This window comes from Somniosus microcephalus, chromosome 4, assembly GCF_052327205.1.
Source record: "Somniosus microcephalus isolate GS21.2 chromosome 4, FLI_Smic_1.0, whole genome shotgun sequence".
In the NCBI taxonomy this organism is placed as follows: domain Eukaryota; kingdom Metazoa; phylum Chordata; class Chondrichthyes; order Squaliformes; family Somniosidae; genus Somniosus; species Somniosus microcephalus.
Genome location: NC_140990.1, coordinates 251554287 through 251579671, shown reverse-complemented (window position 1 = coordinate 251579671; position 25385 = coordinate 251554287). Strand labels below are relative to the sequence as shown.

At 46.2% G+C, this 25385-nt stretch overlaps 1 protein-coding gene across 6 annotated transcripts in view; it reads right to left on the bottom strand.

Moving 5' to 3' along the window:
* The window catches only part of LOC147120371 (electrogenic aspartate/glutamate antiporter SLC25A12, mitochondrial-like), a 157506-nt gene that overhangs the window by 57553 nt on the left and 74568 nt on the right, over positions 1–25385 (bottom strand). For all 6 annotated transcript variants that reach the window (XR_015078180.1, XM_085986201.1, XM_085986202.1 and 3 more), the window contains 2 exons: positions 16881–16933; positions 2468–2548 (listed from right to left, as the gene is read on the bottom strand). Coding sequence is in view for 5 of the 6 variants with exons in the window: in XM_085986201.1 (XP_085842327.1) it covers positions 2468–2548; positions 16881–16933 (134 nt within the window). In the remaining variant the exon portion in view is untranslated. The remainder of the gene's footprint in view (positions 1–2467; positions 2549–16880; positions 16934–25385) is intronic.

Here is a 25385-nt window from a genome sequence, read left to right as displayed (position 1 = left end):
CTCAGGAGGAATCCGCCACTTGTCGGCCCAAGTAGTGGTCAGTGTACAAGCAGACAGAGCTGTAACTTTTTCCTGTTGGATTTAACTCTGCTAGTCTGGTAGACTATCCTTTATCCGAACTTCCGAAAACTGAAAACCTCTAAATACCACAAGTTTTTTCGTTCAGCGTAAGTCGTGCGCACGACATGACCAGAGTGGCGCACGACTTACGCTGAGCAGGGCAGAGGGTCACAGAGTTCCCTCCTGGGTAGGAGATTGCAGGCCGAGCCGGGCAGTGTGAAGGAGGTACCGGGAGAGTGAACCCAACAATACAGCGGCCCGTCCGATGTTCTTTTCTCCCCCCCACCCGATCTTCTTTTCTCCCCCCGACCCGACCGATATTCTTTTCTCCCCACCCGACCCGACCCATCCGATATTCTTTTCTCCCCCCCCGACCTGAACCGCGGCCCGTCCGATATTCTTCCCCCCCCCACCCGACCCCCGACCTGATTTGCGGGCCAGCTTAGTAGGAGTCAGCCGATATCCGGCTTTCCAGAGAAGCAGGAAGGGGAATGAGACACGGAACAGTCGCAAGAGGTAGCCTGAACTTTTAAAATTTATATTAAATACAAATTTCCCAGTCTTATACCTTCTGAAATCCGAAAAATTCCGAAAACCGAAACTCAGCTGGTCCCAAGGCTTTCGGATAAGGGATAGTGTACCTGTACTACAGAAATACATTCCACTACCCAATCTCTGTTCAGTAATAGTCTTTCTTTAAGACTTGATCTCCAACAAAACACTCATGAAAATCTTTCATCACATCTACATAAAAGACTAATGTCTTATGCATTTCAACAGAGGCTCCTTTACAATAGAAGAATGTAAAGTTGGAGGTAAATTCTCACAATGATTGCCTGAGAGAAGTAGTACAGGAAACTTTGGTTTATCCGGAGGTTGTATGTCCGGAAACCTCGATCTACCGGCAGAAATCAGGAGCCATTTGGTTAGGTTTTTCTTCTTCTCGTGGCTTAGGTTTTTCTTCTTCTCGTGGCTTTTTTTTTTTTCCCCAAACAGTCAGGCTCTGGAAAGTTTCTCTGAAGCTGTTGCTAAGCTACAGAGACGCTTCCAAGGTACGGGCTGACTGTTTAGAAGCAACAGTGTTTGTTGTCAGATATGGAGATGAAAACCTCCGTATGCTTCAACATTAACGCTGGTACGTCCAGCAGTTTTGATAGATCGGCAACAGCTCGGTCCCGTCGGTGCCAGATATAACAAAGTCTCCTGTACTTTGATTAAACAAAAGGGTGGATAGTTTGAGAACTATCCCATGTGTGTCAAATAAGCCAAGTCTTATTTGCATGGGGTTCCAGTTACTACCCCCTGCATAGATCGGAACAGAAATAATTCGAGAAACAAAATGTTCTAAGCAATATCTGTAGCCTCCAGGCTTGATGTGCACCATCCTTTTTTTCTCCAGTCTTCCAAAAGGTTTCTCTTTATGCAACCAACCATAGACTTGTCCAACGTCTTTGAAGATGAAACGGTTTTAAAGAAAAAAAGACTTGCATTTATATAGCGCCTTTCACGACCACCGGACGTCTCAAAGCGCTTTACAGCCAATGAAGTATTTTTGAAGTGTAGTCACTGTTGTAATGTGGGAAACACGGCAGCCAATTTGCGCACAGCAAGGTCCCACAAACAGCAATGTGATAATGATCAGATAATGTTTTTGTTACGTTGGTTGAGGGATAAACATTAGCCAAGACACCGGGATATTTATTAACAAACAGAGAGCTAATAAATAGAGGTTACAAACTTTTCTTGTTTGGAAGGCAAGAGAGGTATCTGCTGACAAAAATAGGAGAAACTGAACTGAGGCCATGGCCCAGATCAAGTCATGATAGATGGCAGGTTGGGAAGATCAACTGACAGCTCAGGATGCACATTTCTGAAAGGGACAGTATTGCCAAGACACAGAAATAAACAAACAAGGAAGAATGTCAGATTTGTACATATAGGTAAAAATTTGGGTATGTCAGATCAATCAAGTTGATTAGTTTGTTGAATGAAGTAAAATCTGTACAAGTCATAACTCCAATTTTTTTTTAAGTTTGCTCACAAGCTTAGACCGTTTTCATCCTCACTTGCCAGCATCATATAATTGGTGAGGTTTATTCAGTATTACATAAACTCAAAATGACTTAAGAGTCAAAATGCTTACTGTAGCCTATCTCAACACATTGGCCAGCTTTATAATGATATATCTCTAGGGGGCATTTAAAAATAACCTTAGCCAGGAACATTACTAAAGTACATCCATCAGGTTTAAAGTTACAACCCACTATAAAAAATATTGAACTGAAAAGCACAAGATATTAATTTGCTAACTGAGCTGAAGTATTTCATAACTAAGTTTCAAGACTGAAATATCCAAGTCTCATGCTACAAGCTGAAGAGGTATAAAAACATCATATGCAATACTTACACAACCACCAGCAAAGATTTCTGCAGGAAGAGGAATTGAGCCATCTCTTTTAGAGAACTTGTCTCTCATAAAATCATTCATCTGTTAAAGAGAAAATGGACAAGATATGAAACATCACTGATATCTTGCATAAGACAGTGTACTTTTGGTTGAGGAGGAGATTCCTCTTCCTTCTTCAGGTCTTCCAACACAATTGTAGATGAGTGAGTGTACAGGCAATCTGTTCCTAGTCCTTCAGGTAGGTTGTGCTGAAACCAGTTACCGCAAGGAGCCAAGAATGGCCAACAGTAAATCTTCCTTGGATTTCCCTCCCTCCAAGTAGTGAAGTGTTTGACATCTACTTTTCTACCTGATCTCAGCCATGCTGCAATGGGAAGGAAAGATTGGTCACTTTTTTTTAATTGGTCAACTGCATCCATTAACTCAAAGGAAGGGCACATTACTTTGTGTAATTTAAATCCCAAACTGGAGCTCTGAGATTGTTCCCGTTTCCCAGGTGTTTATTTTCGTAAATTAATAGTACAAATGCTCTCCTTTCCAAACTGCACAAAAAGCTGAAACCAGCAAGGATACAATTACTCTAAATGAAGCATCCAGCATATAGTAAGAACAACTTGTTAACAAGGAGAGTAACATGTATGCAGTTCCTTTAATATACTTTAAACAAAAATGCCCATTTGAGTCATCCTAAAATCAGATTATATGGGATGTGAGACAATTTTCATCCAGAGACAGAACACAATATATATGAAATCCAGGAAATGAAACCAAACTGGATACAATTTGATTCCTGACAGAGGGTATGGTTGGGAAAAGATTGTTATGTGGAAATTGCTTAATTCAAAGAAAGAAACAAACAGTATAAGATGCATAAATTCTTACTAATTATTCTTTCTTTCTCAATCACATTGCAATCTCTAAATGCAAGTGTCTGGTCCAGTAGTATTCATGAAGAGGGTGGTATCCAAACACTTAGATATGTTCTGCCATTTAGCAGCTAACAGTAACATTTGGTGAAAAGCAGATGTTGCAACCTTGCAGATTTAGATCCAATCTATTGAAATCAGATTTCAGTTTACCTAGAAATGCATTACATACATTGTGGTAATAGTGTAAAATATGCTTAAGAAGTCATCTTTTTAGGCATACCAAATTATAAAGAAAAATTTTCTTTCATTCTGAAATGATGGGTCGAAGAATGCAAGCTGCATAGAAGACAACAGCCTGGATTTTCCTCTTTTGGCTGTTACCAGAAAGGATGTAGATGGGTTCTAGACAGATTTAAATGGAATGTGCTGTTTACACCAAATTTTCCTAGGATAGTCCATTAGCATACATTCAGCTGCAGATTTGGACGGATCTAAAGAGCAGACTATGGTAGGAGAGAAAAACTATATGCAAGTGAAATTTAGAGAGATCAGGACAATTAAAGGAGTGTGCCATAATAGAGGGGACAAAAATTCTGAAAGCCTTTGAAGAACCTCAGAAGCTATCTTAAGCAATTATCAGCTTTTCCAAAGCTGAAGGAACAGAAGACCAAGAAAAAACAGGCATGTGAAAGGAAAGAAAGCCCACAGTACAAACATGAATCCGCCTGCAAGTGATGGAGCAGCTGGCCCTGTTTTATGGCTGTCCTAAAGTAGTGGTGCTGCTGCATATGGTGGTTTGCTCTCTGTCTATGCTGCAGTACCATCCCTATAGGTCAGCACTGCAGCATAGCTGCAAGCTGACCATTACTGTCACTACATGCTGTGCAGTAGCTGCGAGTATCAGCAGACAGCACACACTGCATCTACCTTTCTGCTGAGCCAGACTAAGAATTCAGTTTCTCGGCTAAGTGTGCCAGGGCCTGTCACCAACAATAATGCGCTGCCGAATGAGGTATTTTCTCGAATACAAAAGCAAAATACTGCGGATGCTGGAAATCGGAAATAAAAACAGAAAATACTGGAAATACTCAGCAGGTCAGGCAGCATCTGTGGAGAGAAACAGAGTTAACGTTTCAGGTCGCTGACCTTTCATCAGAACTGCAAAAGGTTAGAGATATAACAGCTTTTAAACAAGTAAAGGGGCAGGGAAAGGGGGGGAGGGGAGGAAATAACAAAAGGGAAGGTCTATGATAGGGTGAAAGGCAGGAAAGATTAAATTACACATGGGGTAATGGTGCGGGGTGAAAAGAGATGGTAATGGGACAAGCTAAGAAACAAAAGATGGGTCTATAAGAGGCGAAAATGGGAATATCAGAATCATAGAATAGTATAGCACAGAAGGAGGCCATTCGACCCATCGAGTCTACGCTAGGTCCTGAAAATTCCTCAGGACATAACCAAAGCACATTTCAAGCAGTAAAGGACTTCTGCCAATTTTGCCACTACAATAATGCATTGTGTGGTGCAAGTGAGGAAAATCCAGGCTATAGAGTTGCCTAGTCTTACGCATAATCTGTTTTTCTGAAATCTTGGCATTGACATGATAGAATATGCTTAACTTCAGATTTAAGGGAATGGACAAAATAAAGGAATAATAATTTTATGTTTTAAATTTAATTCTAAAATTACATTCAGAATGAATTTAGGGTGAAGTTTAAAGATAGCCTAGTCATCATGCTGTATGTGAATCACTGATTGAAAGCCAGTTGCTGGCATCTGGTGCCCACCCATTTAGCTGAAATTAACAACCCCCAGAGTGCAGCTGCTTGAAAAGATAACACTAGTTTATTAAATACCAGTTAAATTTTATGATGGAGTTGGAAGGAAAGGATATCTACACTTTTTTCTTGAAATGAGATATTGGTGGTGGGTTATTAAACAGAACCCTTCGGCAAAGAAATATGAAAGATTGCATAGTTGTAATGTGCACTCTGACAAAAACTTGGCTTTAAATTCAAATTCAGAAAATGGCAGCAATGCCCCAGGATAGTTGGAATCTTATACCATAATGAATCCAGTTCTCTGGAAAGGACAAATATCTTCCAATCAACATTGTAAACCTTACTGTCAGTGTTTTGTAGAAGACATGAAAATTTCCACCCAGAGGGTAACGTTTGTTTGGCTAACAGCCATTCTGTAACAATAGTAAGGCAAGGAGACTCCTGCTGAGTCAGGCTGGCGATTCTGACCTTACAATTGAGAAAAGATGGCAAGGAAATACGATTGGTTCAGACGTAACACCAAGATGCTGAACTAGGATTTTCAAGACCATTAACAGTTTTAGAATCAGGAATAGGTTTCATATTTTTGCAATACTCTGGGAATCTGAGGAAATGGAAGAAATGTATATAGGAACCATTGGTCCTAAAAGAATGGCAGACCATTGAGCGTCCTTGTTAAATTGTTCTTACTACTCAAGCAATATTATAAAAAAGTTAGTTATCCTTAGATGTAAACAGGTCTGTCTCGGAGTAAACTCTTTGAAAAAGGTCTCTTCCAAATGAAGTACTCATTTAATGAATTTCAAGCTAAATGACCAATCTGCTAAATTGCCGAATAATCTAACACACATCCAGGTAAAGGAAATATCTATAGATATGGGAAGAAAAAAAGATTGGTAAAGTCAAGCGTAGGTCCCTTGCAGTCAGAATCAGGGGAATTTATAATGGGGAACAAAGACATGGCAGACCAATTAAATGCATACTTTGATTCTGTCTTCACAAAAGAGGACACAAATAAACTCCCAGAAATGTCAGGGAACATAGGGTCTAATGAGGGAGGAACTGAATGAAATCAGTATTTGTAGGGAAATTGTCAGGATTGAAGGCCGATAAATCCCCAGGGCCTGATAATCTACATCCTAGGGTACTTAAGGAAGTGGCCCTAGAAATAGTAGATGCATTGCTGGTCATCTTCCAAAATTTTAGAGACTCTGGAACAGTTCCCATGTATTGGAGGGTAGCTAATGTAACCCCACTATTTAAAAAAGGTGGTAGAGAAAAAATGGGGAATTATAGACCGGTAAGCCTGACATCAGTAGTGGGGAAAATGCTAGAGTCCATTATAAAAGATGTAATAGCAGAGCACTTGGAAAACAGTGACAGGATCGGACAAAGTCAACATGGATTTACAAAAGGTAAATCATGCTCGACTAATCTACTGGAATTTTTTTGAGTATGTAACTGGTAGAATAGATATGGGAGAACCAGTGGATGTGGTGTATTTGGACTTTCAGAAGGCTTTCAATAAGGTCCCGCATAAGAGACTCGCGTGTAAAGTTAAAGCACATGAGATTGGGGGTAAGGTACTGACTTGGATAGAAAACTGGTTGGCAGACAGAAAGCAAAGAGTTGGAATAAACGGGTCTTTTTCCGAGTAGCAGGCAGTGACTAGTGGGGTACCGCAGGGTTCGGTGCTAGGACCCCAGCTATTCACAATATATATTAATGATCTAGACGAGGGAACTAGATGTAATATCTCCAAGTTTGCAGACAACACAAAGCTAGGTGAGCGTGTGTATTGTGAGGAGGATGCAGAGAAACTCCAGTGTGATTTGGACAGGTTGGGTGATTGGGCAGATGCATGGCAGGTGCAGTATAATGTGGATAAATGCGAGGTTATCCACTTTTGTGGCAAAAACAGGAAGGCAGATTATCTGAACGGCAATAGATTGGGGAAAGGGGAAGTGCAACGAAACCTGGGTGTCCTTGTGCACCAGTCGCTGAAGGTAAGCATGCAGGTGCAGCAGGCGGTTAAGAAGGCACATGGTATGCTGGCCTTCATAGCGAGAGGATTAGAGTACAGGAGCAAGGATGTCTTGCTGCAGTTGTACAGGGCCTTGGTGAGACCACATCTTGAGTATTGTGTGCAGTTTTGGTCGCCTTATCTGAGGAAGGATGTTCTTGCCATGGAGGGAGCGCAGCAAAGATTCACCAGACTGATACCTGGGATGGCAGGAATGATGTGTGAAGAGAGATTGGGTCGATTAGGCTTATATTCGCTAGAGTTTAGAAGAATGAGAGGGGATCTCATTGAAACTTATAAAATTCTAAAAGGACTAGACAGACTAGATGCAGGAAGGATGTTCCTGATGGCGGGGAGTCCAGAACCAGGGGTCACAGTCTAAGGATAAGGGGTAAGCCATTTAGGACTGAGATGAGGAGGAATTTCTTCACCCAGAGAGTGGTGAACCTGTGGAATTCTCTACCAGAGAAGACAGTTGAGGCCAATTCATTAAATATATTCAAGAAGGAGTTAGATATATTTCTTAAGGCTAAGGGGATCAAGGGATATGGGGAGAAAGCAGGGACAGGGTACTGAATTTGGATGATCAGCCAGGATCTCATTGAATGGCGGAGCAGGCCTGAGGGGCCGAATGGCCTACTCCTATCTTCTATGTTTCTATGTAAATACAAATATGAGTGCTCCATGCTTGTTGCTAAAATGAATAGTGATAAGAAAAATTGAACAACTACTATAAAAACAATTCTAGAAATGTACCACAAAGCAGTCAGCATTTGAAAGAGATGGGATAGTTTAATCTTAAAAGTGACCCATGGATTCAGGCTGTGGTCCACAGCCTAAAAGCTCATCAAGGATAACCCATGTAGCTTGAAGCTCAAACAGGTTTGTGCAACATTTAAACTCTGATAAAATTCAGAAGCTTAGGCTTTATACATCCTCCATGTGAGCCTCCGAGCCAAATCAGGGCTACACTGATCCTAATGTCAGAAGATGGTCGATGTAATAACCTGAACTTTCGTTTCTATAGCCCACAATCTCAGTGACAGGGTACAAGACCTATTTGTACCAGCTGGCATTTTCTGGGTTTTAACAACAACAACTTGTAGTAAAACGTCCCAAGGCGCTTCACAGGAGTGTTAAAAGACAAAAAATTGACACCGAATCAGACAAGGAGAAATTAGGGCAGGTGACCAAAAGCTTGGCTCAAGAGGTAGGTTTTAAGGAGCGTCTTAAAGGAGGAAAGAGAGGTAGAGAGGCAGAGAGGTTTAGGCAGGGAATTCCAGAGCTTAGGGCTTAGGCAACAGAAGGCACGGCCACCAAAGGTTGAGTGACTATAATAAGGGATGATCAAGAGGGCAGAATTAGAGCAGCGCAGATATCTCGGGGGGTGGGTTGTGGGCTAAAGCAGATTACAGAGATAGGGAGGGGCGTGGCCATGGAGGGATTTGAAAAAAAGTATAAGAATTTTGAAATCAAGGCATTGCTTAACCGGGAGCCAATGCAGGTCAGCGAGCACAGGGGTGATGGGTGAACGGGACTTGGTGCAAGTTAGGACACGGGCAGCCGAGTTTTGGATGACCTCAAGTTTACGTAGGGTAGAATGTGGGAGGCCAGCCAGGAGTGCATTGGAATAATCAAGTCTAGAGGTAACAAAGGCATGGATGAGGGTTTCAGCAGCGGATGAGCGGAGGCAAGGGCGGAGACGGGCAATGTTACAGAGGTGGAAATAGGCAGTCTTAGTTATGCCACGGATGTGCAATCGGAAGCACATTTCAGGGTCAAATATGACATCAAGGTTGCGAACAGTGTGGTTCAGCCGTATAGACAGATGTTAGGGAGAGGGATGAAGTCAGCAGCTAGGGAACGAAGTTTGTGGCAGGAACTGAAAACAATGGCTTTGGTCTTCCCAATAGTTAACTGGAGAAAAGTTCTGCTCATCCAGAACTTGACATTCAATGGCATTACCATCGCTGAATCCCCCACTATCAACATCCTGGGGGTTACCATTGATCAGAAACTGAACTGGACCAGCCATATAAATACTGTGGCTAAAAGAGCAGGCCAGAGGCTGGGAATTCTGCGGCGAGTGTCTCACCTCCTGACTCCCCAAAGCCTTTCCACCATCTACAAGGCACAAGTCAGGAGTGTGATGGAATACTCTCCACTTGCCTGGATGAGTGCAGCTCCAACAACATTCAAGAAGTTCGACACCATTCAGGATAAAGCAGCCCGCTTGATTGGCACTCCATCCACCACCTTCAACATTCACTCCCTCCACCACTGGCGCACTGTGGCTGCAGTGTGTACCATCTACAAGATGCACTGCAGCAACTCGCCAAAGCTCCTTCAACAGCACCTTCCAAACCCGCGACCTCTACCACTTAGAAGGACAAGGGCAGCAGACGCATGGGAACATCACCACCTACAAGTTCTCCTCCAAGCCACACACCATCCTGACTTGGACCTGTATCGCCGTTCCTTCACTGTCACTGGGCCAAAATCCTGGAACTCCCTTCCTAACAACATTGTGGGTGTACCTACACCATATGGACTGCAGCTGTTCAAGAAGGCGGCTCACCACCATCTTCTCAAGGGCAACTAGGGATGGGCATTAAATGCAGGCCTAGCCAGCGACGCCAACATCCCATCAATGAATTTAAAAAAATTTTTTTTTTTTTTTTTATAAAAGTCTGACAATTTAGAGACCATGGAGGGGTCAAGAGAAGTGGTGGTGAGGGAGAGCCAGGTGTCATCAGCGTACATGTGGAAACTGACACTGTTTTCAGATGATGCCGCCAAGGGGCGGCATGTAGAAAAGAAATAGGAGGGGGCCAAGGATAAATCCTTGGGGGACACCAGAGATAACGATGCGGGAGCGGGAAGAGAAGCTGTTGCAGGTGATTCTCTAGCTACGATTAGATAGATAAGAATGGAACCAGGCGAGTGCAGTCCCACCCAGCTTGTTGAGGTGGAGAGGCGTTGGAGAAGGATGGAGTGGTCAACCGTGTTAAAGGCTGCAAACAAATCAAGAAGGATGAGGAGGGATAGTTTACCTTTGTCAGTCACAAAGGATGTCATTTGTGACTTTGATGAGAGCCGTTTCAGTACTGTGGCAAGGGCAGAAACCGGATTGGAGGGATTCAAACATGGAGTTGCGGGAAAGATGGGCACGGATTTGGGAGGCGACAACACGATCAAGGACTTTGGAGAAGAAAGGGAGGTTGGAGATGGGGCGGTAGTTTGCAAAGGCGGAGGGATCAAGGGTTGGTTTGTTGAGGAAGGGGTGATGACGGCAGATTTGAGGGAGAGGGGGACAGTACCTGAGGAGAGAAAACCGTTAACAATGTCAGCTAACATGGGAGCCAGAAAAGGAAGTTGGGTGGTCAGCAGTTTGGTGGGAATAGGGTAGAGGGAGCAGGAAGTGGGTCTCATGGACGAGATGAGCGCAGAAAGGTCATGAGGGGAGATCGGAGAGAAACTGGAGAAAGATGCGAGTTCAGGGGAGAACCTCATAGGAAGTATGGCCCGGTGGGCTAAGGTAAAGAAGGGAAGTGGCAGAGGCAGCTTAAATGCAGAAGTCTCATGAAAAGCCAGGAATTTGGAATGATAAAGTTGCCACCATCAAACATAGAATATGTAGGTAGCTCTGTAGAGAGATTATTGGCCTCTGGAAATTGTGCTGGTCAGTAAAATTAAACAGCATCTTAGGAGGAAGCCATTTCTAAAGTTGTCCAATAGCTGGTAACGGTGAGTGCAAGTTCCTGTTTTGGCTTCAGCGGATATAATTTTGCTTGAGCTAATGAGCAGTCAAAAACATTGAAAAATAGCTACAGTCTGATGCGCCATCAATTACTCAAAAGACTGAGGTTGAGCGAGTAACAATCAGGCTTTTATTAACTAAAGAATGAAGGTCTTGTCTCGAGTGGTCGACCCGTCCAGAATACTAAGGGACTGGGAGGTAGTCACTTATATACCTGGAATAGTGGGAGGGGTCAGCCGAGGCATGTCCAGACCTGTACCTAGTGGAATACACATACAGGCACAGACAGGTGTAACAGTGGTTTACCACATTCACCCCTTGTTTAAAAATGAGTCCAGCATGGTGAAGTGTATTTAAAAGTTCGTGTATTGGAGTCTCTCCGGGGGTCTTGTCTGCCGCTGTGATCGATGTGGCGACGGCAGGGGTGGTGGAGCTTCCGGCGTTGCGTCCTGTGTAGGCTGGGGCCCTGGAGTGTAGTCCTCGTGGGTGATTGTCCAAGGCGGGCCGGCTGCTGGGGTTGGATATCGGGTCGTGGGGGGGGGTGGTAATGGGTAGTGGGTTACAGCGGTCCCCGAGGGTGCGAGGTCTCGTATGGAGACTGTGTCGTAGTGGGTTACAGCGGTCCCCGAGGGTGCGAGGTCTCGTATGGAGACTGTGTCCTCCCGCCCGTCCGGGTACGCAATGTAAGCGTACTGGGGGTTGGCATGGAGGAGGTTGACCCTCTCGACCAGGGGGTCCGTTTTATTGGCCCTCACGTGTCTGCTCAGTAGTACCGGCCCTGGGGACGTCAGCCATGGCGGTAACGATGTCCCCGATGTGGACTTCCTTGGGAAGACAAACATTTTCTCGTGAGGGGTGGCATTGGTGGCAGTGCAGAGCAGTGACCGAATCGAGTGGAGCGCATCGGGGAGCACCTCCTGCCAGCGGGAGGTCGGAAGGCCCCTAGACTTTAAGGCTAGTAGGGCGGCCTTCCAAACTGTTGCATTCTCTCTTTCCACCTGTCCGTTCCCCCGGGGGTTGTAACTGGTGGTCCTGCTTGTGGCTATACCCCTAGCGAGCAGGTACTGGCGGAGTTCGTCGCTCATAAACGATGAGCCCCGGTCGCTATGGATATAGCTGGGGAAACCGAACAGGGTGAAGAGGCTGTTCAGAGATTTAATGACCGTGGCACTGGTCATGTCCGGGCAGGGGATAGCGAACGGGAACCGGGAGTACTCGTCAATGAGGTTGAGGAAGTACACATTGCGGTCGGAGGAGGGGAGAGGCCCTTTGAAATCGACGCTCAGGCGTTCGAAAGGGCGAGTGGCTTTTATCAGGTGGGCTCTGTCTGGTCTATAAAAGTGCGGTTTGCACTCAGCGCAGACTTGGCAGTTCTTGGTCATGGTCCTGACCTCCTCGATGGAGTAAGGCAGGTTGCGGGTCTTGATGAAGTGGAAGAACCTGGTGACCCCCGGGTGGCAGAGGTCATTTTGGAGGGCCCTCAGCCTATCGATCTGCGCGCTGGCGCAGGTGCCACGCGATAGGGCATCTGGGGGTTCATTGAGCTTCCCAGGCCGGTACAAGATCTCGTAATTGTAGGTGGAAAGTTCGATTCTCCACCTCAAGATCTTGTCATTTTTGATTTTGCCCCTCTGCTTGTTGTTGAACATAAAAGCAACTGAACGCTGGTCAGTGAGCAGGGTAAATCGTTTTCCGGCCAGGTAGTGCCTCCAATGACGCACAGCCTCCACAATAGCCTGGGCCTCCTTCTCGACCGCGGAGTGTCTGGTCTCCGGGCCCTGGAGGGTTCGTGAGAAGAATGCCACAGGTCTCCCCGCCTGATTAAGGGTGGCGGCCAGAGCGAAGTCGGACGCATCGCTTTCCACCTGGAAGGGGATGGATTCGTCCACTGCGTGCATGGTGGCTTTGGCAATGTCTTCCTTGATACGGTGGAAGGCTAAGCGGGCCTCTGCCGTCACGGGAAAAGAGGTGGACTTGATCAGCAGACGGGCTTTGTCTGCATAGTAGGGGACCCACTGAGCGTAGTAGGAAAAAAACCCTAGGCACCTCTTCAGAGCTTTTAGGCAGTGGGAGTTCCATAAGGGGACGCATCCGGTCTGGGTCGGGACCGATGACCCCGTGTTCCACAACACAGCCAAGGATGGCGAGGCGGTCTGTGCGGAATATGCACTTCTCCTTGTTATATGTCAGGTTCAGGAGTTGGGCGGTGCGGAGGAATTTCTCGAGGTTTGCGTCATGGTCCTGCAAGTCATGGCCGCAGATGGTCACATTATCTAGGTAAGGGAAAGTGGCCTGCAGCTCGTTTTGATCGACCATCCGGTCCATCTCCCTTTGGAAGACGAAGACCCCGTTGGTAACGCCGAAGGGAACCCTAAGGAAGTGATAGAGGCGGCCGTTTGTCTCAAAAGCAGTATACTGGCGGTCTTCAGGGCTGATGGGGAGCTGGTGGTACGCTGATTTCAGGTCAATGGTCGAAAAGACGCGGTACTGCGCAATCTGGTTGACCATGTCAGCTATGCGGGGGAGTGAGTAGGCGTCCAGCAGGGTGTAGCGGTTTATTGTTTGGCTGTAGTCGATGACCAGGCGTTGTTTCTCACCGGTCTTAACGACCACAACCTGGGCTCGCCAGGGGCTGGAGCTGCCCTCAATAATCCCCTCCTTCAGGAGCCGTTCCACTTCGGTTTTGATGAAAACCCTGTCCCCGGCACTGTATCGCCTGCTCTTTGTGGCGATGGGCTTACAGTCGGGGGTGAGGTTAGCAAACAGTGGGGGGGGGGGGGGGGGTGGGACTCTGAGTGTGGAGAGGTTGCATCTGGTGCGCGGCGGGCAATTTGGAGGCTGCTGGCTGCGGACTATGAGTGGGGGGAGGGGGCCACCGTACGCCATCGTAACGCTTTTGAGGTGGCACTGGAAATCCAACCCCAGTAGAACGGCAGCGCAGAGGCCGGGCAGGACCAGGAGTTTAAAATTATTGAACACAGTCCCGTCTACTACTAGTGTCACCACGCAGTAGCCGCCAATGTCCGCTGACTGGGACTCGGAGGCCATAGAAATCCGCTGGTGCGCAGGCAGGACTGGGAGAGAGCAACGCCGCACCGTGTCGGGGTGGATGAAGCTCTCTGTGCTCCCGGAGTCAAAAAGGCAGTTTATTGCATGGCCGTTTACCTTAACGTCCATTTTGGACCGAGCTAGTTGGTGCGGTCTCGTTTGGTCCAGCGTCAGAGGCCAGCGTAGGGGTCGGTGTGTTGCTGCAGGTATCAGATGGGGGGGGGGGTTGGCGGTCTGCTGCGTCCCGGCTGGTGTCCAAGATGGCAGCGTCCATGATTCCCATGTGGCTGGAGTCGTCCAAGATGGCTGCTGCTGCGGTGGTTCGCACATGGCTGGGGAGGCCCAAGATGGCGGCCCGCACGGCCCACACGCGGCGCTGTTGGTGGCCCAAGATGGCGGCTCGCACGCGGCGCTGCTGGCGTTTGGGGTGGCTTTGGCCTTGCAGACGCTGGCGTGGTGTCCCTTTTTCCCGCAGCCCGAGCAGGTCGCATTCTTCACCGGGCAGCGCGCTCTGGGGTGTTTGGCCTGGCCACAGAAGTAGCATTTCTGGCCTTGGGATACTGCTGTCTGGCTTTGGGACACTGCTGCGGTAGTTGGGCCGTTGTTGGGCTGTGGCTGGGGTGGCACGGTGCTATGGGGCTGTCCTACCGTGTCCCAGGTTGTCGTTCCCCGCGGCGTCCACGGTGCAGAGGAGTAGGCATCCATGCCCCGGAAGGCTGCGTCCAGCGTTAGTGTGATGTCGGAGGCTTTGTCGAGGGTGAGGTCACTCTGCTCCAGCAGTCGCTGTCGGGTGTAGTTGGACCCGTGTACTTAGTGGGCGTTACCGCCTTACACCCACAGGCCCGGCCAAGCACGGACAGTGCTTGGAGGTATTCCTCAGTCGATTCCCCAGGTTGTTGCTTGCGACTCCCCAGAAGGTGCCTAGCGTATACTTCGTTCACAGGGCGCGTGTACTGGGTCTTGAGGAGCTGGAGGGCGGCTGTGTACGAGGTCGCGTCCCGGATGACCAAGTACACTCGGTGGTTCACCTTGGAGATCAGGACAGACAGTTTGTCCGCATCCGTTTCGACCGCAGTGGAGGCAGTCAGGAATGTCTCGAAGCACGTGAGCCAGTGAGCAAACTTGGTGGAAGCGTCCGCTTCCCGACTGTCCAGGTATGCTGGTGTGAGGATCTTCTCCATTATAAAAAATTTAGTTAATAAAATTGATGCGCCATCAATTACTCAAAAGACTGAGGTTGAGCGAGTAACAATCAGGCTTTTATTAACTAAAGAATGAAGGTCTTGTCTCGAGTGGTCGACCCGTCCAGAATACTAAGGGACTGGGAGGTAGTCACTTTTCTACCTGGAATAGTGGGAGGGGTCAGCCGAGGCATGTCCAGACCTGTACCTAGTGGAATACACATACAGGCACAGACAGGTATAACAGTGGTTTACCACACAGTCCAATGGACTCCGCTCCTTAAAATATTGGCCCGGTGAGCCAGCTGTCATATCGACAGCTGTGCAATCGATGCAGCTGTAGTTATGCTGCAAGCAGGGCAAGATGCCATAAATCCGAACGGGGCGGAGAAGGGAGGGGAGGAAGGGAAGGGGAGGGAAAACATTTGGAATAGATGTGAGGAAGAGCTGGAGACCACGACAAAAGTCATGGCAACATAAGGGGCATCCTGTCAGAAACCTGCCAATCAAATTAATGCCTCTAATAAGATCAGTGAGGAAGGAGACTCTTATTTTACAACATCCCTATAATCCTGACAAGAATTCCAGCATTGCAATATTGGGCACTGTGATTATTTCCAGTGTTCTGGTCCCTCAGCATGCACACTTGATCTGGTCGAGAGGAGCTCAGGGGGCGGGTGGGTGTGGAGAAGGCCAGAAGCTCGGGGGGAAGCACGATGAGAACCGCGGGGAGGGGGAAGAATGTGATCCAGGTCTAATGGGGCAGGGGCGGGGATGTGAGCAAGAACGTGATCCAGATGGGAGATAGATCACGTTCTCCTGCCCTCTGTTAGGTCTGGATCATGTTCTTCCATCCCCACCCTCTTTACACCTGCATCACGTTCTCCCCCCTGACTGCAGCAGTTCAAGAAGGCAGTTCACGACCAAACTCCCAAGGGCAACTAGGAATGGGCAATAAATAAATGAATTTTACAAAATGAGAGCGCATTCTGTGTTGGTCCTACCAACATGCATAACATTACATTTATGTGTTATTTGCCAGACTCGACTATTCCAATGTTCCCCTGGCCAGCCTTCCATCTTCCACCCTCAATGAACTTGAGCTCATCCAAAACGCTTCTGCACATATAACATGCAGCAAGTTCATTCACCTATCATCCCTGTGTTCGGTGACCAACATTGGCTCATGATCCATCAACGTTTCCGCTAAGCTGCATGCCCGCGCAGCTGTCTGGAGATCCTGTGCAGGCCACTTACTGACTTTTGAATGGGAGAATTTGCACGTGTGAAATTTTGAATTGGCCGCACAGCCCATTAAACAGTCCGCGCAAGCAACAAAAAATTACGGGCAACATCATCCACCAACCCCTTGATTTTAAAATTCTCATCCTCATGTTAAAATCCCTCCATGGCCTCACCTCTTCCTATCTGAACTCGGCAGTGTGAGGGCTGTGAGTGCTCCTAACCTCGGAGGGTGACCCTGTCTGTTCTCTGAAAGCAGTAGTGTTAGCACTGTGAACTCAGTAGCCTGCCTGACAATGACTGGATCAAATTACACATTGCGGACAAACTGTTTGATCCCCTTGGAGGACAAAACACACCAAACAGAAATCTGGTCTTGTCCTCCAAGGGGACCAATCATAAATTAGGTGTTGCAAATAGACATGACCCTTAGTCATTGCATTTAGATGCAAACAGTAAATAATCAAACTAAATGGAAACAAAGAATAAAGAATATAATGAACACTTACAGTAAGTTTAATGGCCTTTTCCGGAGCAACGCCCAGCAACTGTGGTAAAAGACCTAAGTGTATAGAAGTGTATTATCAAACCATTAGCAATAATGGAATATTAATATAAATTTGCCACTGGAACATTATCTACATGAAAATATTACAACAGAATTATTAGCTTTGTGAAAAAACTATCAATTGTATTGTTTGATAATAGAATTCAATCAACTCACATTTCAGTACTCACAAAATGACAATCTAGGACAATAATGCAGCTGCATTATAAACTACTGTTGTAATTACACAAGCTTATATAAGACAAACATTTTTGCAGATTTTTTCTTGCTACAAGATAGCTTTTATACAGATTATGGGATTCTATTATTGAAAATCTGATCTCAAGACACATTTGAATGAATCCAACTAACTGTAGTGTGGTTGGCTGATTGTAAAACCTCATTCCTTTATCCTTGCAGGTCTGACACCATTTCCAGTCTGGCATTTTTCTAAGTGAACAATCTACGATTAGTTAAGTTGACTTCAGGTTTTGCATTGGATGCACACTATTCGCTCTCATTAGTTCAACCTCTGCATACAAACTAATAAATAGACCAGCATTTAATGTGGGTGGGGGAAAGAGGGGAGAAGGGAATGGGAAAATACTGGAACAATACATTCTTTTATCTCTTTGTTGCCAGATTTCCCCCAGTGCCTAAGCTTGTTGAGGCAGTGAGCAGCTGAGCCACACCGACTAGGAAGATTCCAGGTTTAATCCTCCAACTGTGCTAAATTAGCTAATCTCAGAAGCAGTTCCAGTATAGGTACTGCAATTTGCCTGAACACTCCTGTATAATGAAGGGGAAATTGGGTAGGAAATTAGAGGAGCATGTAATAAGGGTAATGCAATAATCCTGGGGGACTTTTATCTTCACAATAGACTGGGCAAACCAAATTAGCAAAAGTAGTTTGGAGGACGAGTTCATGGAATGCATTTGAGAGAGTTTTCTAGAATACATCGAGGACCCAACTGGGGAACAGGCTATTTTAGATCTAGTATTGTGTAATGAGACAGGGTTAATTAGTAATCTTAGAATAAAGGATCCTTTGGGGATGAATGATCATAATATGATAGAATTTCATATTAAGTTTGAGAGTGATGTGGTTAAGTCTGAAATTAGGGTCTTAAATTTAAACAAAGCCAATTATGGAGGTATGAGGGGCAAGTTGGTCGAGTTAGATTGGGAAATTAGATTAAAAGATTTGACGGTAGATAAGCAATGGAAAACATTTAAAGAAATAATTCATAATTCTCAACGAATATACATTCCCTTAAGGAATAAAAACTCCACTGGAAAAGTGGTACAATCATGACTAACTAGGGAAGTTAAAGAAAATATTAAATTAAAAGAGGCTTACAATGTTGCCAAAAAGAGTAGTAACCCTGAGGATTGGGAGGGATTTAAAAATCAACAAAGGATGACCAAGAAATTGAGAGAGTGAGAAAATAGTCAGAGTAAACTAGAAAGAAATATAAAAACAGATTGTAAGAGCTTTTACATGTAAAAAGGAAGAGATTAGCAAAAGTAAACTTGGGTCCCTTAGAGGCAGAGGCAGGAGAAATTATAATGGGAAATGGCAGAGATGTTAAACAAATATTTTAAACAAATATTTTGTGTCTGCCTTCACAGTAGAAGACACAAAGAACAATTGTGGGGAACCAAGGGTCTAATGAGAGCAAGGAACTTAAAGTAATTATTAGTAAAGAAACAGTACTGGAGAAATTAATGGGACTAAAAACTGACAAATCCCCTGGATCTGATGGTCTACATCCTAGGGCTTTAAAAAAGGTGGCTGCAGAGATAGTGGATGCATTGGTTTTGATCTTCCTGAATTCCCTAGATTCTAGAATGGTCCCCATGGATTGGAAGGTAGCAAATGTAACCCCCCTGTTCAAGAACAGAGGGAGAGCAAAAGCAGGGAACTATAGGCCAGTTAGCCCAACATCAGTAGTAGGGAAATGCTAGAATCTATTAAGGACGTGGTAACAGGGCACTTGGAAAATCACAATATAATTAGGCAGAATCAATACAGTTTTATGAAAGGGAAATCTGTGTTTGACAAATCTATTAGAGTTTTTTTTGAGGGTGTAACTAGCAGGGTAGTTAAGGAGGAACCAGTGGATGTATTATATTTGAAGTTTCAGGAGGCATTCGAGACCACAAGAGGTTGTTACACAAGATTAGGGCTCATGGGATTGGGGGTAATATATTAGCACAGATTGAGGATTGGTTAACAGACAGAAATGGAATACTTGCCTTAGAGGGGGTGTAACAAAGGTTCACTAGATTGATTACTGGGATGAGAGGGTTTTCCTATGAGGAGCGATTGAGTCGAACGGGCCTATATTTTCTGGAGTTTAGGAGAATTGGAGGTGGTCTCACTGAAATGTATAAAATTCTTAGGGCTTGACAGGGTAGATGGCAGGGTGTAACTAGTGGAGTGCCAAAGTCTCAGCTATTTAACAATCTATATCAATGATTTAGATGAGGGGACCGAGTGTAATGTATCCAAGATTGCCGACGATGCAAAGCTGGGTGGGAAAGTAAGCTGTGAGGAGGAGGAAACAAGGCTGCAAAGGGATAGAGAATGGTTAAGTGATCGGGCTAGAAGGTGGCAGATGGAATATAATGTGGGGAAGTTTCTTCCTACCAAAGTAGACAATTTGAATGGAAAAACAGAATTTTTTTTTTTTTTTTTTTTTTTTTTAAAAAGACTAGTAATTGTTGGGATTCAGAGGGATTTGTGCGTCCTTGTACACAAATCACAGAAAGTTAACATGCAGGTACAGCAAGCAATTAGGAAGGTAATGGTATGTTACTTTATTGCAAGGGGTTTGCAGTACAAGAGTAAGGAGTCTTGCTGCAATTATATAGAACTTTGGTGAGCCCACACTTGGAGTACTGTGCACAGTTTTGGTCTCCTTACCTAAGGAAGGATATACTTGCCTTAGATGGGGTGCAACAAAGGTTCACTGGATTGATTCCTGGGATGAGATGGCTATCCTATGAGGAGAGATTGAGTACAATGGGCCTATATTCTCTGGAGTGTAGTAGAATGAAAAGTGATCTCACTGAAACGTATAAAATTCTTAGAGGGCTTGACAGGGTAGATGCCGAGAGGCTGTTTCCCTTGGCTGGAGAGTCTAGAACTAGGGGTCACAGTCTCAGGATAAGGGGTCGGCCATTTAGGACGGAGATGGAGGAGAAATTTCTTCACTTAGAAGGTTGTGAATCTTTGGAATTCTCTTACCCCAGAGGGCTGTCGATGCTCAGTCGATGAGTATATTCAAGACTGAGATTGATAGATTTTTGGGCACTAAGGAAATCAAGGGATATGGGGATAGGGCAGGAAAGTGGAGTTGATGTAGAAGTTCAGCCATGGTCTTACTGAAGAGCGGAGCAGACTCGAGAAGCAGTATGGCCTACTCCTGCTCCTATTTCTTGTGTTCTTATGTTCCTGTTTCGGGTTGCTATCTAGCAAGTGTCCTGCCTGGGCTGTGCAAAGGCTGAGGACAGGATCAGGTTTGGCTGTGGTGCTCTGTTGACGTTGAATAGTCTGTCAACACTCATTGTTGAGACTCAAATATTAAGAGTGCCCACTTGAGAAACATTAACTATCTAGGGCCTTTTCAGATGAGAATTCCATCGGTTAAATGTGTTGAACCAAACAGCATAAATCACCATGAAAGTTATCCAGCCCTAATACTATCAGAGAAAGTTATTTCATCAACTTAAATAAAAAGAATGAATGTAAGAATGCACAAACAAACAAAAGAAACTGGCCTAGAAATTGAGTGCCCTTAGCGCCGATTTTGCGGCGCTCGAGGGCCTAGCACTGCATTTGGCGCCGGCGCCGAAATTGCCTGGGGCCCTTACGCCGCGGTAGACCGGTAGCGCTGCGCCGGCACCGATGACGTCATCGGTGTGCGCAGCGTCCCGGTTGCCATGCCGACGGGCCCCAGCGCCGAAATTCAGTTGCGGCCGCCTCGCCCGTGACAGCCGCAACTAAGACTCTGGCAACAGAGTCTTACGAGTCTTTGCGCCGGCGCATTAAAGGCCCCGCGGCGGCCGGCCGCTTTCCCGCCGGCCGCCTGGCCGCAGCTCCCTCCCCCCCCCCCCCCCCCCCCCCCGGAACAGAAGCAAGCCCGGCACTTGTCCGAGGTGCCGGGCTCATTTTTTAAAAGATTTTCGCGGGCCGCGATCGGGTGCAGGCAGCTCCTCCTTAAGGGAAGGAGGAGGCCTGCACTTCCTGAGCCTGCCGCACCGCATCGGGTGCCGCAGCGCCGGAATTGCGGCGCGAAACGGCAGTTAGCGCCGATTTACCGCCGCAAAGACCCTTCAGTAGCGCCGGCAGCCGTTTGGGCGCGGCCCTGCTGAATTTTTGGCGCGCGCAGGGGGACTTAGCGCCGGCACTAACTTCCGGCGCTAAAGCCCTGGCTAAGCCAAAACTCAATTTCTAGGCCACTGCCTTTAAAGTGTGCCTTTCAGGTCGTCCTGATGCCCTGAAGTGTTTTACAATCAACTAATTACTTTTTTGAAGTGTAGGCAAATGTGGCAATGAATTTGCACACAGCATAGTCCCACAAACAGCAAATGGTAAATGACCAGTTAATCTGTTTTGGTGGTGTTGGTTGAGAGATTTTGGATAGATAAGATAGATAAGGGAGAACCAGTGGATGTGGTGTATTTGGACTTTCAGAAGGCTTTCAATAAGGTCCCACACAAGAGATTAGCGTGCAAAATTAAGGCACATGGGATTGGGGGCAAGGTATTGACTTGGATAGAGAACTGGTTGGCAGACAGAAAGCAAAGAGTTGGAATAAACAGGTCGTTTTCCGAGTGGCAGGCAGTGACTAGTGGGGTACCGCAAGGATCGGTCCTAGGACCCCAGCTGTTCACAATATATATTAATGATCTGGACGAGGGAATTGGATGTAATATCTCCAAATTTGCAGACGACACAAAGCTGGGCGGGAGGGTAAGCTGCGAGGAGGATGTCGGGAAACTCCACTACGATTTGGACAGGTTGGGTGATTGGGCAGAAACTTGGCAAATGCACTATAATGTGGATAAATGTGAGGTTATCCACTTTGGTGGCAAAAACAGGAAGGCAGATTATTATTTGAATGGCAATAGATTGGGAGAAGGGGAAGTGCAAAGAGACCTGGGTGTCCTTGTGCACCAGTCGCTGAAGGTAAGCATGCAGGTGCAGCAGGCGGTTAAGAAGGCAAATGGTATGTTGGCCTTCGTAGCAAGAGGGTTCGAGTACAGGAACAAGCATGTCTTGCTCCAGTTGTACAGGGCCTTGGTGAGACCGCACCTTGAGTATTGTGTGCAGTTTTGGTCACCATACCTGAGGAAGGACGTTCTTGCCATGGAGGGAGTGCAGCGAAGATTCACCAGGCTGATACATGGGATGGCAGGAATGACGTATGAGGAGAGATTGTGTCGATTGGGCTTATACTCACTGGAGTTTAGAAGATTGAGAGGGGATCTCATCGAAACCTATAAAATTCTGTCAGGTCTGGACAGACTAGATGCAGGAAGGATGTTTCTGATGGCCGGGGAGTCCAGAACCAGGGGTCATAGTCTCAGGATAAGGGGTAAGCCATTTAGGACTGAAATGAGGAGGAATTTCTTCACCCAGAGAGTGGTGAACCTGTGGAATTCTCTGCCACAGAGGGCGGTGGAGGCTAGTTCATTAAATATATTCAAGAAAGAGTTGGATATGTTTCTTGAGGCTGAAGGGATCAAGGGATATGGGGAAAAGGCAGGGACAGGGTACTGAATTTGGATGATCAGCCATGATCACATTGAATGGCGGAGCAGGCTCGAAGGGCCTACTCCTGCTCCTATCTTCTATGTTTCTATGTTACACAGAGAGAACTCCCTGCGACCAAACCAGCAGTTCTTAAAGATAACACTGTAGGCCACTTTGAAGACATGGCTAACTTTTTTTTATTAGAACTATTTTTGTTGGTCTAGGTATGCTCCACCGATTTGGTTCTGTGGAGGAATCTCCAGTTTTTCCGCCCCCAACACACGCACGCAGTCGGCGAGCTGCCTGTTAATGTTTATTTAGTACTGGCAGTGCACCGATTATATTTAAAATGAGGGCCATCACCAAATTCGATCAGGCCTTGCCGGGTAGACAGTGCGATTGCTTTCTCCCACCGCCTGTCTGATATATGCTAGAAATGAAAATCACCTCCTGTGCTTATGTGTCTTGTTCTTCATGAACACGCAGTTACAGACAGCTGTGCGCACAATCTGACTGGCTATCCGCATTAAAGACCATACAGCCTCCTTCAAAAAGCGGAAAGATCCAGGTACATACAGTTCCTGGGGTTGAATGAAGCAGCTAAATTTGGGGTACAGGTAGACTATCCTTTATCCGAAAACCTCGGGACCAGCCGAGTTTCGGATAAAGGAGAATTTCGGATTTCGGAAGGTGGGTCGGCGGGGGGGTCGGCGGGGGGTCGTGCGCACGACTTACGCTGACGCTCAGCGTAAGTCAGTCGGTGTCGGCGGGGGGGTCGGCGGTTGTCGGGGCCGGCGGGGGGGTCGGCGGTTGTCGGGGCTGGCGGGGTCCGCGGGGGGGTCGGCGGGGGGGATCGGCGGTTGTCGGGGCCGGCGGGGTCCGCGGGGGGGTCGGCGGTTGTCGGGGCTGGCGGGGTCGGCGGTTGTCGGGGCCGGCGGGGGGGTCGGCGGTTGTCGGGGCCGGCGGGGTCCGCGGGGGGGTCGGCGGTTGTCGGGGCTGGCGGGGTCGGCGGTTGTCGGGGCCGGCGGGGTCCGCGGGGGGGTCGGCGGGGGGTCGTGCGCACGACTTACCCTTTATCCGAACTTCCGAAACCGGAACCCTCTAAAAACCGAAGGTTTTTTCGTTCGTACGCACGACTTACGCTGAACGAAAAAACCTTCGGTTTTTAGAGGGTTTCGGTTTTCGGAAGTCCGGATAAAGGGTAGTCTACCTGTATTACCATATTGGCTGCCTCTCAATGGCATCTTTACAACTATACCTTCTCACTTGTGAAGGACTTGTAACTGCAAACTCTGGCACTACAGTCTTTCCATAGGATGGGTACCTACCTCATGGAGCATCAACCTAAGCACTACCCATAGGTCCCTTGGCATGCAACAGGCTCAAATGTATAATATGGCTAGTTATATTATTTTGCAAAACTATACCAAGTAAATTTGTCATTTTCATCTATAAAATGGGACTGTAATTAGAATAAAATGTACTCCATGTAGACTTTCCTTCTGGTAAAAATAACTTAGCTACACAGACAAAAATACAAGACAATAAATGGTATAATGATTATGTGGTAGGATACCAGTCCCCCACCCCTGTGGTAGCTTGTTTAATATTCCACGGTAAAACTATTTCACAGTTCAAGAACAACTTGCATTTATATAGCACCCCTAATGTAGTGCATCCTTTTAACCAAGGAACAACGCAGATACCAGTGCTGCGAAGCACTTTGTATTTTTTCTAACTTACTTATTAAAAGGCTAAGAAAGGGGCAAGGATGACCCAAGCAAGATGCAAAAATAGTACTGACTAACTTAACTTATTTTCTCGACAGCCCCTGTATGCATGAATTGCTGCTTTTCCCCCCTGTATGCATCAAGTCTGTTTCGTTTTCAAAGGTTAGAATGATGTTTTGTGTTCGTTTCAGATGTTTTATGTCTGCCAGTGAACCCGATCTGCTTCTGAAAAGACTGCTGAGTGACTTTTTCTGGTACTCAGCCAAAGCAGTCATGCATACCTGGTGCTGCCAGTCAAAGGTTCTCATCAATAAGTGGAGCGTGCAAAGAGAACAGCAGCACTGTCATTGGTACATTTTCTGGAATAATCCAGCAGCAGGTGGCAGTCTCTCCTTTCCTCATTTGAATTAGCAATTTGGTTTTCATTTTTTACAACAACAAAAAATGTTTCACAAAAGCAAAATTCTGCTTTGCACTGAGGGTGGACATTCTTCCTAATTTTCCATTCCCTTGATTTATTTTTCTCCTAATGAATAGATCATCCAAACTTGATAAGATATATGCTGGTCAACTAAAATTTGGGGAAATCCTGATTACAAGATTATGGTTACCCACATTTTCCTTTATTTTTATAAAAAGGTTTTGCTACTGCTGACAAATGGTGGCATTTATCTTTTGCTACTTTTTCCCATCAGCATAAACTAGTTATTTCCATAGTCAGAAAGAAAAAGTACCAAGAAACTACTTTGTCTGATTCTCCAAAAACAAACATTATTGAATATTTGTAATGTTTGGAAGCATGTTGTCAAAAGCATCAACTACACTGCAACATTTAACAGGTATTGATAGGACTGGATCACACATACTTTCACCTGGGTTTCATAAATCTACTTTGTCCAGCAGAAAAGATCATTTGAACCTCAAGATCAGAAAACTCCAGGTCAGAAAAGTGGTGAGGGAAAACATGAACAGG